The sequence below is a fragment of the Emydura macquarii genome, unplaced genomic scaffold, assembly GCF_026122565.2.
Source record: "Emydura macquarii macquarii isolate MOO-44397 ecotype Brisbane River unplaced genomic scaffold, CSIRO-AGI_Emac_v2 contig_1876, whole genome shotgun sequence".
NCBI lineage: Eukaryota > Metazoa > Chordata > Testudines > Chelidae > Emydura > Emydura macquarii.
The window spans coordinates 10,052,850-10,079,972 of record NW_027132013.1 but is presented as its reverse complement, the minus strand read 5'-3'; the positions used below and the strand labels follow the sequence as shown (position 1 = coordinate 10,079,972).

General features: G+C 44.6%; 1 protein-coding gene across 2 annotated transcripts in view; it reads right to left on the bottom strand.

Annotated features, from left to right (window-relative positions):
* The window catches only part of HSD17B12 (hydroxysteroid 17-beta dehydrogenase 12), a 152,068-nt gene that overhangs the window by 66,588 nt on the left and 58,357 nt on the right, over positions 1-27,123 (bottom strand). For both annotated transcript variants that reach the window (XM_067557584.1, XM_067557586.1), the window contains 2 exons: positions 4,091-4,137; positions 3,447-3,522 (listed from right to left, as the gene is read on the bottom strand). In XM_067557584.1, coding sequence (XP_067413685.1) covers positions 3,447-3,522; positions 4,091-4,137 — 123 coding nt within the window. The remainder of the gene's footprint in view (positions 1-3,446; positions 3,523-4,090; positions 4,138-27,123) is intronic.

The following is a 27,123-nucleotide window of genomic DNA, read 5'->3' as shown; positions in this document are numbered from 1 at the left end:
TAGAGGGTATTGCCTGGGTCAGAAGCTGGACGGAGGGAGCTCTCAATCATAAATATCAGCAATTTAATCTCCCAGACCCTTCTGGCTCTTGGTTTTAAGACCAGGCAAAAATTACACTTTTGGGGCATGTGTGATGCCCCAAGGCAACAGACACACCAGGAGTACCCATCACTAACCAGGATAACCTCCTGGCACGAAAGGCAACATTTAAAACTGGGAGAGCTGACCATATACTCCCAGTAATCTAAAGTTCTCCACAGGGAAGAATCAAAATGGTCTTTAAAAAAAAATTGGGTGGGGGGTTTGTAACTATTAACTAACTACTACAACTAACTAAACTAATAAGTAAAACTGAGGGAAAAAAAACACAGTTGAGGTAAGCTCAACTTGGATACTGCTGAGGCTCTGTCTCAGGCCAAAGTGGCTGAGAAGGAACCGAGGGGTGGTTCTTCCACCCAGCTCTATATAGCCACACTTCAGTGCAAGAGGTGGAGTAGAGAGCACGTGCAGGCTGAACAGGGACTGCTACTTGAAATCTCCAACTGAAAGCACACAGGGCATAGGAACACTACTGGAATAAACACCGGGGTACCTATAAAAGGTATAAACTTTTGTGATTTTATACTTCTATATATAATTATATATAAAGCCAGCGGGCAAAAGAAAAACTAAACTTAAGTACACTCAAGTCACATCTGCATAAGCACTTACTGTACAGCAAGCTAGAGTGTAAATCTACTGTGCTCCAACATACTGTGCACTAACTATCCGGAAGGACCTTGCTGATGTGCATTGAAAGTTCCCTAGTGTGTACTGATGTATTACAGTTTCAAAACTAAACCTTGGGAACTTTCAGTGCACATCAGCAAGGTCCACATGGACAGATAATGCATGGCATGCTGGAGCACTGTAGATTTATGCCCCAGCTTGCACCACAGCAAGTGCTTATGTAGATTTTAGCTGAGATAGGTATGTATGTAAACTATTTTAAAGTCCCTGTTCTCTAAGTGTTTTGTTCCTACTGTTAAAATAAATACTTTGATTTTAAGATGACTGTTCTGGTCACTATAGTCACCACGGGTCACAGATTCCCAGGGGAAAGAACCACAGGGGCCTACAGGATAAGCACGGTTGATACCCAGGGTACTACAGCTAAGGGTTTAATTCAGGAATGGGAGAATTGTGAAATTTTAGAAGAGGTAAAGAAATGAGGCATGACACCTGAAGGGGTGCATTCAGTTACCAGAAAGGGGACAGAGGTGCAGCTAGTCCTATAACCATGACAACCATTACAAAGCTTCAAGTAGCAAGATATGTATCTGTCTGAGTTTTATTTTAAATGTTATGATTCAAATTCTACTCCTGGTTTTATTTATTTTTGCACTACTCCTTTGTTTTCACCTCTTTTTTCTTCTCTACATCTTTGCTGTTTTAGTCACAATTGTTGAAAATCTATATCAAAGTAAGTTTTACACTTTATTCAGAAGTCAGTGAGATTTGGGATCTAGAATTCTAAACTATTCTGGTAATGAATTTTAAATGCTTGGACATGATGCCATTATATGACCCAGGAATAAAGCATGAGTATGGATGTCCTCACTAAGTCAATGAACAAGACATCATGCACCAGCTCTACTATTACTGTCTCAGTCTACAACGTGGCTTATAATTCTTCTGGGATGGGGTTTAAATATCAGTAGTGGATAAATGTATCTTAGAGGTTACTTAACTAATTTCTGAATTCCCTTGCTCAGAAATGGGAGTTTAAAAACCAAGAAGTAGATTACAAGTCCTGGTGGCTAGAGAAATCATTTCTTGAGAATAGGCTGAACTATGGTATGCTTTAAGGTGGATATTGGGCTTCCTTCCTCAAAGGGTAGTGTTCATAGTTTGACAGCTGAGGTTCCAGACAATTACAAATGCCAACCACAGTTATCATAATAAGCCAACACATTGCTGGAGCAATATTGTACTAACTGTGGACTTATTTTGGACCACATGCAACATCTTTGGAAACTGCACATTCCTAAAGGCAGAATTTGACCCTTAATTGTTATGCTTCCTTAGATACATACAAGATGTTCCTTCTAAACATTCATCTTGGAAGCAATTGAAATTGAAAAGTCATCTTTCTGTTACCAATGATGCAAAGCTTTATCTGGTGTCATTTTCCATACCGTGGGGTTGATATTTCTTCAGTTTTCATTCACGAAAATGGCTTTTTCTGGTCTGCTTTAGCAAACTATTCTTTTAGGTATTACTATATCACAGGGAGGACAGGGTTTAAACCAAATAGGTTTAGGATCTGCCATACCTAGCGGCTGACGTAAAGCATCTTGCCCCTCTGTACAAGGGGAGGAGGTGTCCCCCCATCTGTCCTAGATGCTTTTTTTTTGCTGGGGGACTGCCCAACAAAAATTTAACAAATTAATAAACAGGGAAAAATGAAGATGACCATTCTTTAATGGAGAAAGTTGTGGAAATCAGAAGTGGGTCGGACACAGTCCACATTCCTTCTCACTACCATAAGTGGTAAGAGGGAACCAAAGGAGGGTTGGGGCCACTCCACTCCATCTTTTATTTCCTCATATAAGGAAGCATAAGGGGCATGTGTGGCCCCACTTAGTCAAATTTGTGTAGAATTTTAACATGGGGAGCAAAAGGCACCTATCTGACCCCAGGTTGACTATTTCCTATATTTCAAGTGTCTGTTCCAAAGCATGGATATAAGTGCTAGATCTCCTCGACAAAATGTTTTCATTTCCCCTAAACCTTCTTTTCAGAAATGGCTGAATTGTTTTTGCTGAAACTTTCCAAAACAATTCAACCTGAGGATGAGACCTGGCATGGAAAATTTCAGACTAACCAGTTAAAGTTTGACCAAATTATAAGTAACTGAAAGCAGCCTTGTAATAGAAAGTGTTCTACAGTCTTAACTACAGCATCACTGCCCACTCCACTTATAATAATGTTTAAAAAGTTATGTGGACTACTTCTACCTGGTGCAATTGCTTTGACATCAGCAGAGTTACATCAAAGATGAATTTCTCCCACTAGCACCAATCTTAATTTACATATTTCTTTATTTGAAAAACCGGAGAGGAGAGAATGCAAGTTGTTGTCATTAGCATAAGGAGACATGTTTAGGTTTGTTTTGAAAATGCACAGTTTGAAAATATCCTATTCTAGAATTAACCTCATTGCTCTTGGAAATGAGATAATGATAATTGTATAAATTTGATCAGTTAGGCATTTCTCTTTTTGCCATATTCATGACTTTAAGTGTTATGTAAAAGTGATGTAAGATTAAGAATGTAAAATTAAGGTTTATAGAAAATTTAAAACTATCCATTAGTGCTTATAATATTGAATTATGTGGAATTGAAGAGCCCAAAGGAACTGCTTTCATGTGTTAATTCTGAAATTTAAAAGAGTTTATCACATACTTATTTCACTGGCAACCTGTTCTAGTTTTTCTTGAGATCTGCTGATAAGAGCCACATGCATTCCGTTCTTTGCTAGCTGAAAGAAACAAAAGAAATACAGAGCAGTTCAATCATAACTGTGCAATAGGTCATTGGCCAGCATCACCCTTAAAGCAAAGTTGTAACTTGGCTCAAATACTATAAAATATATATTGACTGGTATCAGAGCAAGTCAGATATGGAAATTATGATTTAAAATAGCTGGAGATGAAGGAAAAATAAGACAGTGAGTATCAGAGTGAATACTTGGTGCTTCACTGCCTCACACCCTAAAGACATCTTACAAAGGATCTTCACAAAAACTGAGGTAAATAAATATCTACATTTACAGATAGGGAAACTGAGGCAGAGGTTAGGTAGTTGCCCCAAACCCACAGAGCAAGGTCAGTGGCAGAACTTGGCAGAACTTGGGGATTAGAATTCAGACTCTTAGACCCATATTTAACTCAAGTAGACTAGAATGTTTCTTTATAGCTTTACAAAAATACAGTTTGCAACAAAATTAACTATTACCTAATCAGTTATATTAGATTCCTTTCATTTTCAGAGAGTCCAGATGTAGTCCATATCAGTTCTGATCATTCTAAATGAAAAAAATGCCTTACCTCTTCTGCGTAGGCTTTTCCAATTCCGTCAGTAGCTCCCGTGACCACTAAGAGGGAAAAAAATTAAATTAAATGTTAGCTACCTTTACAAGAACAACTCACAACAAAGTGTTTATTAGTAAGCATTGGACCATCCCTTCTGACCAAGCAGTTCACCAGGATACACCCTCACATGGTGCTTGACTCCAATTCTTCATTATTAAAAAAGCTTTTAGAAAAAACTCACTCCCTCTAACTCCATAATTCACGTTTGGCAACCCAGACTGCCCTTTATGGCTCAAATCATGACTTTCAACTCTGACTTTCAATGTAAAAGTTAAGTTGTGAATATCAAACAGCTTCCAATTTAGTTTTATTTAAAACAGTGAGATTAAAGTGGTCAGAGGTCCATAAGTAACTGATGAAAGCACATCCAGACTCATGGTGGACAAGGCACAAAACTGTTTAGAACCACACATACTCATTTCCTCTGGGACCACCTCCCCTCACTGCCCACCAATGGTAGATTTATCAGTGGAAAGTAAGGCCACACCAATGCTTTTGAAAAATTTTCCCTGGAGAAAATTGGATTTTTGACTCTGAAAATTTTTGAGCTAAGTGTATTTTCCTCAAAAGCTTTTTAGTTTTAGGCAATTGAAAAATTTGCTTTGCTTATTTGAACATTTCAACAAAAGTCAGTTTTCAAAAGAAAAAAAATCCCATTTTCTGACCCCGCTAGTGGCATGTCTGGCAAATGATGAGTAGGTCCTCTGTGTTGGACCCTCATAAATCTTCCTGGGATCCTGACCTACTGAAGGGCCATGAGAAACTAAACCTTGGTACATCATGGCCACTTTTGTGAGGGGATTCCAAAACTCCATTCACACTGCTATCTACTATTTTCTCAAAGAAAGCTGAAGAGCAGCTCCTCCATCCCTTTTCGCTACTTCGCCAATCACCTGTTAGCCCCTCTTCCATCAAATTAAGTATGCACATTCAGCATCTCCTTCTTCCTTAACTCTTCCCTGCCAGTCAGCCCACTTATCTACACTTCAATATTCTCACTCGTTCAGTTTCCACTCACCTGCCTCTCCTAATTTACCCCTGCAGACCATTTGGGATTTGGCTAGACGACAAATGATATCCTTATACTCACACAAAAAACTACAGGTTCCTTTGTGCTGACACTGCTCATCCCTGTGGCTACCTGGGTCTCAGGTAACTCTGCTCCTATAAACTTATTGTACTAAACTGCATTGGGAACCTTACCCAACTTTCTATTCAACTTTCAGTTCAATTAAAATCTGCCCAAGCTGCCTCTCAGGTGCTGCAGAGTATCATGGCTGGGCAGCAATGATTTTCCTTTGAAGCACCATTAAGCAAAAGTGCTAGTAAGATATTCAAACCAACAAAATAATATGCTAAACAAGACAGAAGTAAAAAGAGAAAAGAAAAACTGAACGAATACCACTCCCCATATATGCGGGCAATAATGTAATTTCATCGTCTTCTGAACTACCCGAGTTGAAGAACATTTATGGGCCATTTTCCACATTATAATTAGTGAAGTATTTGAAAAAGCAGCCATTGCTTAATAGAAAACTGACACACAACATTTCCTCCTCCTACCCACAACTTCATGACTTGTCTCCTCTTATGCCTGAAAAAGTTTTACTCTGGTTTAGCAAGCTCTCCACTTTAAATCCCTCCATAAAAACCATTATTGCTCTGTCTTTCAATGCTGTCAGCTCTTTAACTGGGTTGCAACAACAGACTGTATACTCTTTAAGACAGGGATTTAGGCCATGTCTGCACTAGAAAGTTGTCGACGTAAGTTACAACGATGATCAAAAAATGCTGTAACTACAGTGCTTCTGCCTGTGCACACTGTACTCATTCTGTTGCCAAAGTGCGTCCACTGTCGATGCTCTAGCATAGACATTGACAGCAGGGCACTGAGGGCAGCTATCCCACTGTGCAACTCACTATCTTGTGCCACTAGCAGCTGTGGGAAGGCAGAGAAGATCACAGTGTGTCATGGGTGCAGGCTCAACATTCCATGATGCAATGATTTCCATCCCGTCATTCCATGAGTTTCTGACTGCGTTTTGCAGCATTTTTCAACAGCCGCAGTTTCCTGAGTGCCTGCCATTTTTATCTGAAAAGATGAATCGTGCTCTGCTCTCCACTGTTGATGTCAGTGCAACATGAGCTCCCAATCGGAACAGGAATCTGAGGTGCTTGACCTGTTGCAAACAAACAATTCCAGATTACTGTTCACATTCATGGATTTTTGGAGATGTGAAAAAAGCACTGAGTGGTGGGATCGCATTATTATGAAGGTCTGGGATGACTAGCAGTGGCTGCAGAATTTTCAAATGCACAAAGCCACTTTCATGGAACTCGTGGAGCTCACCCCTGCCTTGTGGTGCAGGATACCAGAATAAGAGCTGCATTCTTGGTGAAGAAGCACGTGGTGATTGCCATGTGGAAGCTGGCAACTCCAGACTGCTACCGGTTGGTCTTTAATCAGTTTGGAGTCAGGAAGTCCACCATTGGAGCGATGTTATTCCAAGTGTGCAGGACCATTAACCGCATTCTGCTATGAAAGACTGAGCATCTTGGAAATGTGCATGAAATAATGGATGTCATCACAGCGATGGGATTACCTAACTGTGGTGCGGCGATAGATGGCACGCATACCCCAATTATGGCCCCGGACTATCTTGTGACAGAGTACATCAATAGAAAGGGATACTTTTCTATGGTACTACTGGCACTTGTAGATTTCCGTGAGCGTTTCACTGACATCAACGCGGGCTGGCCAGGGAAGGTTCATGATGCACGCATCTTCAGGAACACTGGCTTGTACAGAAAGCTGCAAGCAAGGACTTTCTTTCCAGACCAAAAGATTCCAATGAGGGATGTTGAAATGCTCATAGTGATCCTGGGAGACCTAACCTACCCCTTACTGTCATGGCTCACAAAGCCTTATACGGGCAATCTGGAGAGCATCAAGGAGCGCTTCTAGAAAGTTGAGCAGGTGCTGAATGACTGCTCAATGTACGTATGGCAGATTAAAACCTTGCTGGCGGTGCCTTTATGGCAGGTTAGACCTAAATGAGGAAAATATTTCCATAGTTATAGCTGCCTGCTCTGTGCTCCATAATATTTGTGGAGTTAAGGGTGAAAAGTTTCCCCCTGATTGGACCACAGAGATATCGCCTTGCAGCTGACTATGAACAATCAGATGTCAGGGCTACTAAAAGGCACAACGGGGGGCCATTTGAATCAGGGAGAGGTCTTAAGGACCCATTTTGATAATGAGCAACAATAACGTGTCTTTGTAAACAGCGCTATGCCATGCTATGACTGCTATCCAGCTTGTACTGTGTATCAATGTGAGCTGCAACCACCATGTGCAAAAGACAAATACAAATTGCTTACTGTTCACAGAATATGTCTTTATTAAATAATTATGCACAACACACATGAAATGCTAGGCTGGAGCAGAGAAAGCACTGAAGGTCCGTGTGAGCTATGACAGCTGACTAAGTCCAGCTATCATTCTGGAAGCTATCTGAAGGGGTGTAGTGAACAGGGTACTGAGACTGGCTGGGAGTTTGGTAGGAATATGTGGGTGTAGTTTGCAGAGGGCATGGAAAGCAGTTCTGTATTGGCTGCAAGTGGGGAGGGGGAAAAGAGGCGAGCATGCATGAATTCACTCTGAAGTATTAATGACTTTAGCAGCTCCATTTGCTTCTCCATGGCGTTTATCATGCGCTCATGACCTGCTATCACTCACTCCTGGTTTTCCCTCCTCTCCTGCCTATCAATTTTCTGATTTTCAGACAGTGTGTCTCCATGTCCTTTTTTCCCCTTGCCTTAGCGGACTGGAGGAGTATTTGGAACATCCTCTTTGCTTCTCCGTTACTCTTTTCTTATCAGCCGCAGGCGCTCGGCAGGTGTGGAGGGGTTTCCCCTCAATGGCACATCTGTAGAAGCACAATAAAAAATGAACAGAAGCATGATTGTGAGTGCCAAAACAGCATTGATGTATTACTGTAAAATACACCTCTTTCTCACTGTCCCCTGGCATGCACACAGCTCAACCATCAGCTAGGGCATGGTGAGTTGTGCTGGGAGGAGGGGGGCACTCAAGCTGGAGAAATGGTTCTGGGAGATATTTTGGGGGTACTGGTGCAGATATACAGGGACAAAATTTCAAATTGTGCCACCATTTTCCACAGGCAGCAACCACAGAAGCCAATATTTCACTCCTGAGAGTAAGCGGGGATTCTAGGTCGTATCTCCTCCATGCAAACAGCTTCAAACTGGGTCCCTACGCTGCTTGCCTATATGCTGATTTGACCCCTGCACACGTGACTACCAAGTGGTAGGGGAATGTTTCTTCCCCCATTGTAGGAAACTAAGCAGCTCTGCTGAGGAATCTCCAGCAGAGGATTGGCAAGTACCTCCAGGAAAGTTTCCTAGAGATCTCTCCGGAGGATTCCCGTGAAATCTCGCTGTGCATTAATACACTTTCCCACCGCACTGCTTAGCTGAACAGGGGAAAGGGAAGCACGTTCAAACATAGCTACTCTTGTGCATTTCTATCCCTTCAACTAGCTGTGTAATGCAACAAAGCAAAGGATGGCTGTACCTCATATAACCGAGCAGCATCAGCTCAAAAAAAAAAAAAAAAAAAAAAAAAAAAAAAAAATCACTTAACCAAGCTCCCTTTTCCTGCATCCTGCACGCTAGACCTATAGGGATGAGACTGACTTGAATCTTCCAGGGTCAAGAAGAGGTCCTGGCTCCCCAGGTCAGTAAATTACCTGGTCCCCTGCTCTGCACTGTCCTCCAACTCGACATCCTCATTCATGACTTCATCGGGGTTGAATCTGGTGTCCGCTACCTCTGGCCCCACAGAGGTATCCACTGGTCTCTTGGCTGTGGCAGTGGGGTCACTGCTGAGGATGACTTCTAGATCCTTATAGAAACAGCAGGTCTTTGGCTCTGCACCAGAGCAATGGTTTGACTCCCTATCCTTTTGGTATCCCTTCCTCAGCTCCTTGATTTTCACAAGTGTCCCATTCATAGCCCTTCTCCACCACTAAAGGAGAAATTTGACCATACATATCGAAGTTCCTTCAGCTGGAGTGAAGCTGGCACTGTGCAACCATTTCTTCCCAAATGGTGATAAGATCTAGAAGCTCCAGTGTGCTGCACGTGGAAGAGTGTTTGGTGCGTGGAGCCGCCCTGGTCAGCTGGGAAGATGAGATGTGAGCTCTCCCACCCCAACCAAGCAGGAAGTGGAATTTCAAAAATTCCAGGGACTTTAAATGGGCGAGTGTAGGGCAGTGGATTTCAAACTGATACCCAGAATGGACAGGATGGGTATTGTGGGACACTTCCTGGAGGTCTTTTACCAAGACATAACCAAGTGCAGTGTCTATACTGACACTTCGTTGCTAAATATTTGGCACAAAAAGCTCTATGCCTCTTGTTGTGGTGGTTTCATTCTGTGGCAGAATCAGGGGAGTTGGGTTGATGCGGGGATGGGGGAGGAAGCAAAAAAGCTGACTTTGGTCAACAAAAGTCTGTAGTATATACCAGGCCTTAGTCTTCTTACATATTTTGCTAAGTATCTACAGCACTTCATAAATAAAACGTTAGGTTCAGTATAGTGCAAGAACACACTATATACACAATTCTTCACTTGTTCTTTATTACCAAGGACATTCACATGCTTTTTATTTGTCAGGTCTGCTTCTACTGCTTATTAATCATAAAATAAGATAGTGTGCGACAGCAACCACTTTCAACATAAATAGAAGATTTGGGACTTAAGATGAGGCACACATAGCAAGAACAGTTTCCCTATTCCTTTAGGCCCTGCTTCAACTAAGATCTTCTGTCTGGTCAAGGGATGCTAGATGCAGTACCCTCCATAATTCAAGTCTGATTGGTAAGTTGACCCAAGGCTGACAGTGTCACTAAAAAGAAGAGTGCTACAAAAATCGCATCCTTCAAAAAGAAAAATATGCTGGCTCCAATGTGTTTTCACCAGTGCTTGAGCCACGCCATATGTAAGGCCGCATGTACTTAATGCAGACAATTATAGCTACACTTCATCAATAAACCAATTTCCCTCCAAACCTCTCACTGTTTTGCACACCACCCTTCCCAGGTAAAATTCAATTCTAACACCCCCACACTGCAACTAACATTCTGGGCTCTCCTCCCAAAGCTCCCCCCCCCCTTTTTTTTTTTTTTTTTGGCAGAATGCTGGAACTAACAAGAGCTACGGTTGCTGTGCCTTTCTGATCCTTCCTCTTGAGAAAAATGGCACCTGAGCCATTGTTTTCCTGCTCCTCTCCACTTCTTCAAAAGGGCAGCATCTTCCTCTCCCACCCCTCTCAAAAAGAGCAAGCAGTTCAGGAACTGTGTTCTTTGAGCCACTTTGCTCCTTTCTTCCTCAGCCCCCTGAAGGGAAGGAGACAGTGGCTCCAAGGACAACTCAGTCCACTCTCCCAGGCAAAATTTCTGTTTACCCTCATTAAGCATGTTTTGTTCCCAACCCTTACTCCAAATTTGGAAGCACTATGAGTAGGTCCAGCCACTCCTATTACCAACGGGATGCAAAGTACTACTGGACCATTCTGATGGTAAAGGCATAGAGACTAAATTAGCACAGAGACTATGGCCTGGTTCACACTAATAGTTTTGCCAGCACGGCTACTTTTTTTTTTTGGAATGGGGGGGGGGGGGGGGGGGAAGTCATATTGACACACTTATGCCTACAAAAGCTTTAGTTCTACACAGTTATACCAACAAAAAGGTTCTGTTGTTGATACAGCTTATTTTGTTTGAGGAAAGAACGGTTACTTACCTTGTAACTGTTGTTCTTCAAGATGCGTTGCTCATGTCCGTTCAGATTTAGATGTGCGCGTGCACCACATGCACCGGTTCCCAGAAGTTTTTCCCTTAGTGGTACCCGTAGAACTGGCTCTAGCACCCTCTGCAACGGCGCCCATATGTGCTCGCACATAGGACGCTGCCAGCCCCCCTCCCTTTCAGTTCCTTCTTGCCAGAACTCCGACAGAGGGGACAGAAGGTGGGCTGTGGAATGGACATGAGCAACCCATCTGGGAAAAACAACAGTTATGAGGTAAGTAACAGTTCTTTCTTCGAGTGCTTGCTCATGTCCATTCTGATTTAGGTGATTTACCAGCTGTATCTCTGGAGGTGGGCAGGAGCTCATGGCCATGAAGATTGCAGAACCGCTCTGCCAAATCCCGCATCATCCTGAACTTGCTGCGTGATTCCATAAGGGGACATGAAGGTATGTATGGACGACTATGTAGCAGCCCTCCAAATATCTTGAATAAGCACATGTGCCAGGAAAACCGCTGAAGACGCCTGGGACCTCGTGGAGTATGCCGACAGGGACACCAGAGGTGTGACTCTGGTTTGTTCATAACTGGCTCGAATGCAGGCTGTAATCCAGGACGATATTCGTTGCGAGGAGACTGGTTTGCCCTTCATCCTGTCAGCAGTTGCTATGAAGAGTTGTGTGGCACGACGGAACGGTCTGGTCCGATCTATGTGGAAGGCTAAAGCCCTCCTTACATCGAGCAAGTGCAGGCACCTTTGTTAATTAGAGCTGTGAGGTTTAGGGCAGAATACCGGCAGGAAGATGTCCTGATTAACGTGAAAGTGGGAAATAACCTTCGGGAGGAATGCAGGATGGGGGCGGAGCTGGACCTTGTCCTTGAAAAACACTGTATAAAGTGGCTCTGGGGTCAGGGCCTTAACATCCGACACCCTGAGTGCAGAGGTGATGGCTACTAGAAAGACCACCTTCCAGGACAAGTACATGAGCAAGCAGGAGGCCAACAGTTCAAAAGGCAGGGCAGTGAGTCGGGACAGGACAAAGTTCAGGTCCCACTGGGGAACTGGCTCTCTAATTGGAGGGAAGAGCTTTTCCAGCCCTTTAAGGAATCTAGTTGTCAGCTCATGGAAGAAAACTGATCTGCCCTGTATCGGTGGGTGAAATGCCGATATTGCTGCCAGATGAACTTTTACCAATGAAAAGGCTAAGCCTTCCTGTTTTAAATGAAGCAAACAGCCCAGGATCACTTGTATAGGAGACTTCATCGGCAATACATTCTGACAAGCCGTCCATCAGGTGAAGCGCTTCCACTTTGCTAGGCAGGATGCCCGGATGAAAGGCTTCCTACTTTCCAACAGCGCACTCTGCACCTGGGCCGAACAGTGGTGCTTTTCCCTGTTCAGTCATGCAGCAGCCATGCCATCAGTTGCAGGAAGGCTAGGTCCAGGTGAAGTAACTGACCCGTCTTGGGAAATGAGGTCTGGGTGCAACGACAGAGACCAAGGATGAGCCACCGAGAGATCCAACAGCATCCCAGAACCAGTGTTGATGAGGCCACTTTGGGGCTATCAGGATGATTCGTGCTTCGTCCCTCTTGACTTTCACCAGAACTCTGTGCATAAGAGGTATTGGGAGAAATAAGTACACGAGACTCCTTGACAATAAGAGGAGGAAAGCATCGGTCAGAGAGCCGTTCTCTGACCCCAGGAGAGAGCAGAAGCAGACATTTCCTGTTTTCCCTGGTGGCAAAACAGGTCCACCCGGCGAGTTCCCTACCTTCGGAAGATGCAGTCGGCCACCTCCTGGTGGAGTGACCACTCATGGTGAGAGCAAAAATCCCAGGAAAATAGTGATATGAAAATAAGCATCCTTTAAATCGAGGGTGGCAAACCAGTTGCCTGGATCCAAAGAAGGAACGATGGCTGCTAGGGAGACCATGCAAAATTTTAGCTTTTTGAGGACCTTGTTTAGGGACCTTAAATCTAGGATGAGCCTCAGATCTCTCTTTACTTTTGGGATCAGGAAATACCGTGAGTAGAATCCTTTGCCTCGAAGGCTCTGAGGGACCCCTCCTCCATTTGCAGGAGGACTTGTACCTCTTGGACAAGGAGTTGCTTGTGAAAGGGTCCCTGAAGAGAGACAGGGAAGAAGGGTGGGAGGGTGGAAGAGAGACAAACTGTAGGGTGTAGCCGGTAACCATTGTGTATAACACCCAATGGTCCAACATAAGGGCTATCCAGGCTGGGAGAAAAGAGGCAAGGCAGGAGGAGAATGGTCGGGAAACCAGATCTCGAGTGTAAACTGGTCAGTCGCCCCCGGGCGCACCTTCAAAAGCTTCTCTTTCCACCTGGAGAATAGCAGCTTGGGCCTGGTTTTGAGGTAGATGCTGGCGAATTGCCCCGGCGATGCTTGTAGCCTCTCTCTCTCTATAGGGCTCCCCTCTGGACTGGCCTCTGAAGAGCTGTTGCTGTGAGGTCCTGAAGAGTCTTCTTTAGGAGGAAGGGGTATAAAGGCCCAATGAGTGCAGCATGGCCCTAGAGTCTTTCAGACCATGCAACCTGGAGTCAGTCTAGTCTGCAAACATAGCAGCGCCATCAAATGGAAGGTCTTGGATGGACTGCTGGATTTCCATCAAGAGACCAGATGACTGGAGCCACAAATCTCTCCTCATTGATACCATGAAGCCCATTGCCCACACTGCCGAGTCCACTGTGTCTGAAGCCACCTGCAAGAAGGCCCTGGCCACAGTCTTACCCTCCTCCAGGATAGCCTCAAACTCTTGTTTGGAGGGCTGAGGAAGGAAGAGCGGTGTCCAGAGCTGAAGCGTTGGCCATGTCTCAATCGCGTCTTGTCCTTCGACATTCTGTAAGAACTTGAGTGGTGCTGGAACTCTGATGATCTGTTGCAAGGTGGCAATTCGTGATGCTGTGGGCTCAGTGAACTTTGGGGTTCTGAAAATCAACGCCGCTGACACTGAGCGGATCGGTGTTGGTGCTCCGGGGATCAGTGCCTAGTGTGCAGAGACCATAGGCACAAACCCAATCTGTTCCAGTGCAGTTCAGGAGACCAGTGAACAGTTGATGGGAGGCGGGGCTGTTGCATAGACACTGGCATCCCCTTTGACGAATCCTCGGCCAGGACATCTGCTCTTCGGCGCAGGGGCCTATCTTCTTGTGGTGTAGGCGGCACCAGCATAGCCAATATATGTCCTTCAGCGCCTGGAATGCCTCAGGCGTGGAGGGGACCAATAGATGGTGCGGGCCTCTGCCACTCCCTGGAGTTGGCAGAGGTGCGGGTGCTGGGCTTGATGCCTGCCCAGGCACAGACCCCTTCCAGGCTAACTCCAGCTTCCCTGAAGTTTTCTTAGCCAGCTTAGGTGCTGGCGAGCGCTCCCTCCCCAAGTACGCTTTCTTTTGGTGCTTTTTTGGCACTGGGTATGCCAAGCGGTGCTGGATTGACTCCGATGCCAGAGGAGCACTTTTTAACGACGCCTTGATACTCGGTCCCGACTCCAATGCCGATCTGAGCACCACCTCCATCAGAAGGACCTTAAGTCTAATGTCCAGTCCTTCTTAGTTCTCTGGCGAAAGCACCTACGCTTCTCGGAGAGGTGAGCTTCTCCCAAGCACCTTAAACAGCTCTGATGTGTGTTGCTCAGTGGCATAGGCTACTTGCACGAAGTGCAGAGTTTAAACCCCAAGGAACAAAGTATGCCCGGACCCTGGGAACTTATTAACTAAAGGACTAACAACTAAACAACCATCTTTAAACTATATACACTAGGAATAGCTAGAAAGCTAGAAACCACTAGGAAATGGAGACTTGCAAGAGCAAGAGAGTTGTTCCAGCACTGTCACGGGCGGTAAGAAGGAAATGGAAGGAAGGGGGGCTGGCAGCACCCTATATATGAGCGCATAAGCACACCACTGCAGAGGGCACTAGAACCGGCCCTATGGGTACCACTAGAAGAAAAGCTTCCAGCACCAGTGCATGTGGCACGCACACGCACCTCCCACTTGAAGAACTAAGCTATACCAGCACAGCTTCACCTCTACCAGGAGGGTTTGCTGGTATAACTATACTGACAAACTCTTTCAAAGTGTCAGAATAAACCAAGGATGATTGTGTGTATGAAGAGTCAGGGTATATACTTAAATCGATACAGGGGTATAGCTGCAGTGCTGCAGCTGTGCCACTGTAGTGCTTCTATGTAAACACTATGCCATCACAGGGGTTTTCCCAGCAGCCAAAGCAATCCACTTTCCTGAGAAACAGTAGTTAGGTCTGAATCAACCTAGCATTGTCTAACCCAGGTGTTAGCTCAGCATAACTACATTTCTCAGGGGGTGTGCAAATTTTTCACACCCCTGAAAGAAGTAGCTATGCTGATGTAAATTCACAGCATAGACCAGCCCTAAAACTTGAGATAGGTACTGATATTTTAATTCCTACTCTTAAGAGTATGGCCAGGTCTGCACTCAAAATTTAAGTCAACCCAACTATGCCATTCTAGAGTGTGAAAAATCCACACCCCATAGCAACATAGTTAAGCTGACCAAACCCCCACTGTAGACAGTGCTAGGGTAACAGAAGATCTCTTCTGTTGATCTAGCTATCACTTCTCAGGGAGGTGGATTAACTATGCTGTCATTGTAGTGTCTATACTTGAAGCACTACAGCAGCACAGCTTCAACTTTGCAGTAGTGTCACTGTAGTGCTTCAAGTGTAGACAAGGCCTTTGAATTGCCATTATGAATTACAATGGACAGTCACTGGGAAAGGAAAAGAATGAGAATGACTCTATAAGCCTGGTAGTTAAGGCACTCATCCAGGATGTGGGAGGCCCAAGTTCAAGTCCCTGCTCCAAGGACTAATTATTTATAAAAGTAGAACTACAACAAAAGGAGAGAGAGAGCCCCACACTAGAATACCCCCATAAACAAGTGGTTCAGGCACTCAGCTGTTCAAATCCCTTTTCTCCATCAAACAGAGGGGAGGATTGAACTGGGGTCTCCCAGTTCCCGGGTGAGTTTTCTAACCATTGGGCTCAGCATCATAAAAGAAAAATCCTCTTCCATCTGAGCCATTTTGTGAATCCAGTCCTCTTTTGCTTGTCAAAATGCCTGAAATCAAAATGAAAAATTGAGTCAGGTTAAAACTAAGTTCTTGTCTAAAACAAAGAACTTAGTTTCAACCTGCCTCGAATTGTTTTCAACATTTTTATTCACCAAAAAAAATTTTTAAATGCCATTTTCGGTTTGACGAAAGAAAATATTTAATTTTTTGGAATCACCAGCAAGCAGAAAAATCCATTATTTGTCCAGCTTTATTCCCTAGTAGTGTTGCTTGGGAACAATACATACAACATGGCCTTTTATTTAAAGCACTGTAAGTAATACAGAATTAAGTACTGGTTCTAATCAGTTGCACCAGGAATATCATATTGTAATAGTCTTGAAATCCTGACTTATTTTTCCAAATTCCCTGCATATGGGCATCTTTAAATTTTACTTAAAAATCATAATGTTCATGTGCATAAGTGTGAGCTTTCGTAGGATTTTCCCCCAGGGAAAATATAGATAATGTAAAAAGGACAGTTCCACATAGATGAAGAAGCATAATTTCTGTTATACCCGGACGTAAATTAAACTTGCCTGTGTTAAATTGTAAGTGATAGAGAAACAAGTTACATTACAAATACTAAGTAAAGAACTAAATGCCTGCCTATTAGGTTGTGGGAAGATAGTTAACCATTATAATAGTTAGCCTTAGTTATGCCAGTCTGCAACAAGTGGAGAAAACAATTCATTGATGCACTAAATGGAGCCTGCAGACAGCATTGAACAGTCAGCCAACTACACAATAGGCAGGTCTGGTAGCACTACCTATTAAGGTTTCCTGACATATCAGTTGCTTGTAACTTTGCAAAACTAACCATTTGGACTGAACTTTCCCATGCTGGGTGTCTGTCTTAAGATGAACTTATTGAGGGGTTTCAGCCAAAACATTGCAGTCATTTCTGAGAATGAGACTAGAAAAAAAATATGCTGTTCTACAATGTTAAAATTCTGGTGACTTTTTTAAAGAAACTTTGGCACTCTTATGCTTTGTACCACAGACTTGAAATGTGTGTCAGGGATGTGCCTTCTGCTGTTCCTGTGAAAATCCACCCAAATTTAGACAAGGTAAGCCTCTGGAAAAACATCTCAGTTCACATATGCTCAGTACGGACTTGAATTTAGCAGGTAAAAATCTCGGCAGATTCAACCCTCACTGAGCATACTTCAGTGTCTCACAGCTCCTAACGCTCACCAGTGTGCACATGTGCCATCCCCACAAAGTGACAGCAAGCTCCTCCTCAAGGCTGCTGTTCTGGGCCAGGTCCTCTGAGAGCAGGAAGTCGGTCTTCTGTGCTCTCAGCAACCCTTCCCACTGGTGCCTAAGCACTGTGGAAGAGGAAGCCACCTGACTCAAGCATAGAAGGGAGGGAAAGGATTAGCTTGGGACAAGGAGCATACTGGAACAAGGAGCTTGGTAGGAAAAGAGAAACTGCGACTGGAAATTGGGGCGACTGGTTGGTCAAGAAGACTGAATTAAGATACAGATGAGGTGAAGTGGTGAGAGGAAGGGAGACTGGGTCTAGCAAGACGGGAGACTGAGGACCAGTGTGAGGGAGAAAAGGGTTGAGGGAAGGGATCTAGACTGGGAGAACTGAGATTGGTTGGGCAAAGCCACTGGGACAAGGAGTCAAAAAGGGGTGTAAGGTGGAAGACTGGGATAAGAAGCTGGGCCAGGGAGAGAAAGATCAGATGGGCAAGGAGAACAGGACAGGAATGAGAAGCCTGAGGAGTGGAGACTTGGATGGTGTATGCAAGGAGAATAGTACCGGCTACAACAAGCCTAAGGTAGGGAAGAATCCAGGATTGGGATAGGTTGCAGGAGAAAGGAGCGGAAAAGGTCATGCTTGGGGTGAGAGAGGAGGAGGGGAAGGGGACAGACAGATAGCTCTCTCACTTTCCTCCCTGGAATGGAAGCCAAGAGTCTTGAGACTCACCATTCCTCTGTTGTCCGCAAGTATCTGAAAATCTGAAGAACATCTTTAAAAGACGAGCCTGGGAGTTTAAATTCATAACTCCACTAGACACAAATTCATAAAGACATTGGATTTATGGTTTATTACCATCAGTAATCCGCTAATCCCCCTTTTTTGTCCTATGACTGCAGAAGTGTTAACTGGCCACTTCACCTTGAATGGTCTAATAAGTGTTAACCATTTATCCTAAACAATCCATACCACTTTGTATTTAGCTGTATCATGGAGTACCTTTCCCAGACTTGAAGAGCTCTGTGTAGTTCAAAAGCTTGTCTGTTTCACCAAACAGAACTTGGTCCAATAAAAGATTTTACCTCATCAACCTTGTCTCTCTGTAAACAAATAATTTTGTCTTCAGAGCAGTGTTTGAATAGCACGCATTAAACAAGGTGTAGAGCCACACATTGAACAATGAAGAGAAAGCAAAAACACTGAGACCCTGTCTACACTTACCTCAGAAATTCAGCAGCAGTCGACGGGAGTTACACAAGCTATGCAAAAAACTCCCATCGAGTTCTCTGCTCCTCTTCTGTGCACCGTCTTCACCGCACTGCGCCGATGGGAACCACGTTCCCGTCGATGCAGCGCTGCGCCATTTGTGAAGGTGGTCTCAGTATGTGAATTTCTGGATCGACTGAGCGGGTCTTCACTGACCACTCAGTTGATCCAGAGAAATCGATCGCTGCAGTGTAGCTGTAGCCTGACATGCTGCTCATGAAGTGACCATTGTCCATCCTATGCACAGAATGAGGCAAGGGCCCCATGAACAAGTAGTACATAAACACATAATTGAAGACTAACATTATATATCTACATCAACAAGGGAGCCAAATTAAGGATACAAAGGAAATCTTAATTCTGGCATTTCCTAACTTTGAATATTTGACTTTGCTACCTTAATATTCTTTTAATGTAGATGAATGTGTCTGTCACCTGAAGAGCATACAGCATGAGCAAAGCAGTGGCAGAAATAAGTCACCAATCTGCAGTTGGATGGGTCCTTACACAGCCTTGAATTCTGTCTGGCTCCGTCTTCAGTAGAGATTTAACTCGTTAATCACAAGTTTTCTAGTTAATACACAATGTTCAGACACGATCACCTTTCAGGTGTGCCATAATCATGCCACACATGGCAGTTGCCATGCTCTGAAGGTACAGAGCAAAACACAAGTTAACAAAAAGCAAGACAAGCAAACTTGAGACATCTGCAGTGAAGACAGTGCCACCACTAACCACAAGAACTGACATGATGATCCAACAATCTTTTCCCAGAAGCCCCCCTATGGCACCAATCCCAGGTCCTATCTGCACTCTGTCTGGGCTGCCTCTTCATCAGAAGTCTCTTGCCCACATATGGTTCTACTCAGTATTTTTGGACTCACATTGCTTGTAGTACCTTCAGCTTCAGCCATCTCTGAACTGATACAGTAGCAAGAATGTCCAGCAAAAAGACTATTCTGTATATCAGAACACCGGCTGGATGCCAATAACATCTGGCTGGATGCCAATAACAAAGCCAAGACCCAGAAGAGGGCTGCCCAACAATACAACAACATGACTCGGAAATTGCTGGCTGATAGTGGGAACCAACTGAACCATACAACAATGTAGAAAGAGGATCAGGGGGTTCAAGATGAACTATCACAGTGTCAAGGGTAACAATTCCAAGTTCAGTGCTACCTGATCAATTGGACTGCATGCTGAGCAGCACCCCAAGCAAAGATCCCCATGTCAGCCTGGCCTCATCTAGGAAGCTGAGATAAGGGCAGATTTGCAAGTTGGATGTCTGCAAGGACATGAAACTTATCCCAACAGCCATGAGCAACCTTTCTGGAGAAGATCTCTGCCCCAAATCACAGAATCATTTCCATCAACTGGCCTTGGTGAGCACAGTGGGATGGAGGACACCAGCACAGAAGAACTAGAGGACATCGCATCTCAGATGGATGAGATGGGCACAGCCATTATTGTTATTAAGATTCTTACAAAATGATGTGGGCAAGTTTTAACCTATAATCCCACATCTTAATTTAACTGGAGGGGAACACAGCCCCATTATTCATGCCTGTCCATTCATTGCCACCCCCACCGTCTCTCTTCTTCACCAACCACTGTTCAATATGGTGGACAAGTGGGGGATTGTAAATGAGCAGCTGCTTACAATGGCTGATATAAGCAGCAATTTATTAATAGAAGAAAATTGCATGAGTGTGAAAGACTTGAAAGTTAAAAAACTGCAGCCATAGCCCTAACAAAATACACCTTGCACAAACACAATCCTTAAATGCACCGCCAAGTCCACCATAGGAACAGACAGCATGTTAAGGCAAAACATGGCATCATCCTCTCTAGTATATCAGCTAGCTGATTGCAGATTCCTAAGAGTAGTAAAGTAGAATTTTGCACTCAATAGAAATTCAAGATGGTCTATAAGATTTCTGGGCAAGACAAGCCGCCTTTGCCTTTCCTGTATCTCACAAATCCCCTCCAGTCATTTATCACTCCATCTGGTACAAGACTCAAAGATTTCCCTTCCATAACCAGAAAATCTCTACTCCAAAGCATGAAATTAACTTCTCTCTTCCAGTCTGGGATCGCCAACTGGACTCAATCATGTAACGGCACAGCAGCCTGGAGTAAGTCTGAAATAATCACTAAAGTTGCTCTGTTTTACTGGGACTGGCCCCTTTTTACTAAAAGTCTCGCACATTAAAGAGAAAAATTTGGTGGTGTGGGAAGATTCTGTAAACTCACCATTCTTTTCCTGGGAATATGTTTTAAACAAGTTTGGAACAGAACAGAAACTAGCTGGAAATAACATTTGAAATTAAAGTTGCAATTTTTTATTTGCGGCTGCACAGAAAATGTTTAAAAACAGACACAGTAAAGGACATACAAACTTTTGTGAGAAACATGAGCTAGCGCCAGATTCAGTGAGAAAGGGGAGGACCCAAAGGAGACCACTCAATGACCCAAAGGCCGCAGGATCTCTGGGGCAAGTGACATAGGACCAAGACCTGCTGTTAGAGATGCACAAGGTCTCTTCTTGTCAGCCCAGCACCGCAAAATGAGCACATGAGCAGCAAGACCTACAAGATGGCTGCCAAGTGAAGAAAGGACTTGAGCTGTAAGAAAAGCAAACCCAAGATTAAACTAAGATGTTGGCGAAATATCTTTGCTGTGACTGGAGATGAGGGAGAGGATGACACATGGATGTCAGAGACATTTTTGGGATCATGAGCCAGTAGTCAAAAAGCTCTCTTGCGTAAACCACCAGCATATCGTAACAAAATGGGAATTTCTCCTAGTGATTTGGATGAGAATTGTATGTGCCTCAGTTTCCCCATGTGCTGCATGTTTAGCCAGGTGATGGGGGAAGGGTGACTATTCTTTGCAGAGACCCAAAAATCCAGGTGTGATTATCACCTAGCTGCCTGGGTGTCACATGCATGGAGAATCCAGAAGACAATGACTGGGACATCTGGTTGCCTAGAAACTAATGACCATGGACTCCCCCTCACCCCTCCAGGTAGCCAGCCAGTTCAGGTCAGGGGGAGGGAGACAAAAGGACCATTGTATTGCATACCATCAGCAGTATCTGGTGCACTGTGGCTCTGCCCCTGTTCCCGTGCAGGAGAAACAGAACAGATACTTGATAGGTAACAAAATTGCACATTGTTACACTGCACAACATCAGTTATTTTTTTTGAATATTTGAAATGTTTTGTACTTGAATGTATCTGTTGCTGTTCTACATTTGTTTGTTTAGCACACTTACAATTTTGTAATGGCACCTGGATTGCCCAAAATATGTTTGCCTTTAATAAAAATTTGTCCAGTCAGATACTGAGGTCTAGAGTTACATGGATAACTGCAACAAAATGACATGTCCAATATTTATTTCATAGAAAGGTCAGACAAGACTACAACATTTCAGTCCCCTCACCCCAGGTGCAGTATCAGCCCCAGTGTGCTTCCCACACAGTTGGAGAATGCAAGTGCACAAGACATTACTTATAGCCTTTGCTACTGCACCAGCAACCAGAGGTATGCTAAATAATTGTCTATAAGCAGACTAAAACCTTGGTGTCCTCTATCCATTCTGCCCCAAAATATTCCCCCTTATCACGTATATCGTGAAGCAGACAATATGCCTCATTTATATGGCATCATACACACTACAGTCCAAACAAGTCCGTAAGCAGCTCCATCTTGTCTTCAGTTGGCCAAAAGCACATTCCACCATCATCACACAGTGTGTAGATTAACTGTCTGCTGCCAAGTTGGTGGAAATCATAAGTCTTGATCACCTAAGGCAGCAGAGAGTAGGGCCGCTAAAAATCACCATGGGCCTGGATACGACTGTCGCTAGAAGGTGGTAACATCTCACCTTGCCCAGGTTAAGAGAAGCCAGACATCCAGAACACCCTGGCATCATTCACTCTGGCAGTGCATCCCATGTAGGTATCTGTGAATATGACATGGTGTTCCACAAGGCCTGCATAATGACATAGTAGTATTCTTTCCTGATAGTGTATTCACTTTCTCCAAATGGTAGGAATCACATAGGTATGTGTCCACCATCAATAGTTTCTGCGTGGTTCAAGAACGCCATTCATTCAAAACCCACCATTATATTATACTTAGGATATTTCCTAAAAAAACGTCCTGGATGGCTGTATAGCAATAATTTCTCCATGACTACTGAGTCACCTGCCCATTTGCTAACACCAAATGATTACCAACAGTTCTATAACAAACTGTTGCTGGCTGCCAGCTTCCACAGGACAATTGCTGCATGTGTAACGCCAACAGACCCCAGTCATCAGCAGTGAGCATCAAAACCTGGGACTTCTGGAGCTTAACTCCCGAGCCTCTACTGCATGAGTTAAGAGACACATGTCTCTTAGCAAAAGCTGTAGCAGGTTCATCAATCTCTAACTGGTCTAGGTGCCATTAGAGGACGACAGAGTGCTACACCAAGCTGACATGGATTACACATGTATCTGGACTGTTACTACCCCCCTCTCATTTGGGTGTTGTCCTCGTGCTCAGGGGCCAGGACAAGCTCCTCACACCACTCTAAGAACATTGCTTTTTTTCATATGAAAGTTCTGGGCCCACTGCTGATCATAATATGCCATCATGATGTAGTTCAATCAAGCAGTACTTTGTGGGGGGAAATCGGCTATCAAAGAACACCAGGTGGGTCCATTCCTCCATGTCCACATAGCATTGACTTTTCTTTCCATTTCACTTGTAATAGTAAGCTCCAATTGTCTTCTCCAGTCAAAGATCCGCCACTGGAACACTCACCACCACCTCTTGGCAATCGTTTCTTCACAGGTACACCGAATCAACATTGCCTCCATAAAAAACAATAATTCTGACAAGCAGGAGTATACCTCAGTGCATCAGGAGGTAAATGCACATCAGCTTGGGTCCTGCCAAAAAGGCAATTTCTTGGGCCTAGATCACTTTCACTCACCATCCCCAGATGGGTCAGACAAGTTACCCGATGACACCCTGCAAGAATGAGCATATAGTAGTGCAAATCTGTACGGCACTGAAGCATGGAATACACATGAGGAAATCTTTTCATCTCATGACTGGGAAGAATGCCTGTGTGGACATAGGGCACGATAACAGCATATAGATTTCTACTGTTACTGTGCAGTGTGGTTGTGCCCTACAGAGTTATGCTAAATCAAGAATAACTTATGATTGCCCATCTCTAGCAACGAAGACAAAGCTGAAAGTCTGCCTCCAGACATGCAGCGAGGCTTAGATAGGTATTTTGTAAAATCACACTGGAGACAAGACATGGAGAGTTTTGCCTTTTTGTCACTAGTCAAGCTAAACACCAGACCCTGTTTAATGTTTACTTTGACTACTTACTTTGACTAACTACCCTGTGTATTTTCACCACTAAGATTTTACAAGAGAACTAACTAGAATTTGCTAAATTCAATACGCTCGTCTTCTTTCCCAGTGAAGATAAGCCCGCTGAATCAGCAAATAGGCAACACTGTGTGCATGAGCGTAAGAACAGCAAAAAGCCCTACAAAAAGGAGAACTCAAACGTCAATACAAAGTATTATTACCTCTATCCAGGGGAATAAAAATGGTTACTAACCTGTCATAACAGTGTTCTTCAAGATGTGTTGCTCATGTCCATTCCATGCTAGGTGTGTGCATGCCACGTCTCGCACTGTTGCCGGAAACTCTTCCCTTAGTGGTATCCATTGGGCAAACTCTAGTGCCCTCTGGAGCTGCGTGCATATGTGCTCGTATAGGGGACACTGCCGGACGCACACCCTCAAGTTCCTTTTTGCAGGTAACTGCAAGGGAAGGGTAGGAGAGTGGATCATGGAATGGACCCGAGTATCACATCTCAAAGAGCAACACTTACAAAAGGTTAGTAACTGTTTTTTCTTCTTCGAGTGCTTGCTCAGGTCCATTCCATGCTAGGTGACTCACAAGAAGTACCCCAGGAGGTGGGCTTGGAGTTCATGCATGTGCTGACTGCAACACTACTCTCCCAAAACTGGCATCATCGCGGGCTTGCTGGATGATGGCATAGTGGGACACAAAGTATGGAACAATGACCAGGTTGTGGCTCTGCAGATATCCTGGATTGGTTCTTGTGCGAGGAGTGCTGCTGATGAAGCCTGGGATCCTGTGAAATGGGTGGTCATGATGGCGGGGGAGGGGGGGGGGGGGAATGTTCACCTGCTTTTAGCAAGCCAGAATACAGGCGGTTATTATCCAAGATGAGAGTCTGCGGGTTGACACAGATAGCCCTCTCATTCTTTCCACTATTGCTACCAAGAGTTGTGTGAATTTGCAGAAGGGCTTAGTTCTCTCAACATAAAAGACAATGGACCACCTAACGTCCAATGTATGAAGCTATCATTCCTCAGAGCTTTTGTGAGGTTGTGGAAAGATGACATGTAGAAAAATATCTTGGTTGTTATGAAATTGTGACACCATCTTTGGCAGGAAGGCTGGATGGAGGCACAGTTGGACCTTGTCCTTGAAGAACACAGTGTAAGGTGGTTTTGACATAAGGGCCTTGATCTCAGAGACCCTTCTGGTTGAAGTGATCCACGAGGAAGGCAACCTTCCAGGAAAGAAGTAGTAGGGAGCACGATGCTAACAGCTCAAAGGGAGGGCCTGTAAGCCTTGACAGGACCAGGTTTTGAAGGGGGGCAGTCAATTTGCAAACTTGAGGATAAAGTCTTCCAATCCTTTGAGAAACTGAACAGTCATTTCATGGAAGAACACCAATCTGCCATTCGCTTGGGGGGGGAGGGGGGGAGGGGAGGGTGGAAGGCTGAGATGGCTGCCAAATGAATCTTAAGACAGGAGTTCTAGACTTTGCTGCTTTAGGTGGAGCAAATGGTCCAAGATAGACTGAAGAGAAGATTAAGGTGGAGAAAGACCCTGTTCAGGGACTCAACAAGTGAAATGTTTCCACTTGGCCAAGTAGGTAGCCCTGGGGAAGGCTTTCTGTTTCCTAGCAAGACCTATCAAACCTATTCTGAGCAGGCCTGTTCTTCAGGATTCAGCCATGCAGCATCCATGAGGGTAGGTGCAGGGACGTGATATTTGGGTGAAGTAACCAGCTGTAGTCTTGTGAAGTTAAGTCTAGGTGGAGTGGGAGAGAGCATGGAGCTGCCACCAAAAGGTCCAGAAGCATGCCAAACCAACACGGATATGGCTACGCCAGTGCTATCAGGATAAATTCTTCCCTTGTCCTGTTTGATTGCCCACAGAACCTTGTGAATCAAGGGGATCAGGGGAAAGGCATAAGATAGGTAATCTGCCCATGAGAGCAGGAAGGCATCGGAGAGAGGGAGCCCGGGCTGAGCCTGCACAGCCAACAGAACTAATAGCACTTTTTGTTCTGCCTGGTGGTGAATAGGTCCATCTGGGGAGGCCCCTCCTTTTGGAAAATGGCACTGAACCTCCAGGTGAAGACACCACTCATGGTGAGAGGAGAAAGACCTGCTGAGACAGTCCGCCAATACGTTCCAGGCTCCCTGGAGATGACACCTTGAGATGGAGTGTCTTGCACAGAAGTCCTATAAACTGACAGCTTCCTGACACAGGGCAGAAGATTGAGCCCCTCCTTGCTTACTGATATGGAACAGGGCCGCTGTATTATCTGTCAGGACTTGTACCAGCTGGCATGAGACCTGGGGAAGAAACACTTGGCATGCCAGGAGCAAGGTCCTGAGCTCTATGACATTTATGTGCAGGGTAAGTTCTTCCTGGGACCAGAGGCGCTGAATCCTGAGGTTCTTGAGGCAGGCTCCCCATTCAAGGTCAGATGCATCTGGAGATTAAAGACACCAATGGTTGTGGGGTAACAAAGAGCACTCCTATTATCACCAACATAGGTTCTTCCCTCCCCCAGTCCATGCCTCCCTGGGCTGGTGAAACCAGGAGTACTGAGTCCAAATGGCATCTGCTCTTGGAGTATATAGATGCTAGCCACATCTGAAGGGGTCTGAGGTGCAACCTTGTGTACTGAACCACATAAGTACAAGCTGCCATGTCACCCAGCAGCTTGAGGCACAGCCGTGCTGTCATGATTGGGTGGGCCATGACCCTGGATATTAGGTCTGACATGGTCTGGCAGGAAGGCCCAGTCTTGGGTCAAGTACTACACTGATAAATTCTATTATCTGAACCCGGACAAGAAATTACTTCTGCTCATTTATCAGAAGGCCCAGCACCCTGAAGGTTGTTCAGACCATGTTGATGCTGTTCTACACTTGAGCCTGCGACTGACCTATGATCAGCCAGTCATCGAGGTACGGGTAGACCTGTAACGTCACTGCCTGAGGAAGGCTGCTACAACCACCATGCACTTTGTGAAAACCCATGGGGCTGCCGATAGGCTGAAAGGAAGGGCAGCGAATTGGAAGTGGCAATGACCCACAACAAACCTGAGAAATCTTCTGTGGCCACAGAAGATAGAAATGTGAAAGTATGCATCCTTTAAGTTAAGGACAGTGTACCAGTCTCCTGGATCCAGGGAGGGAATGATGGAGG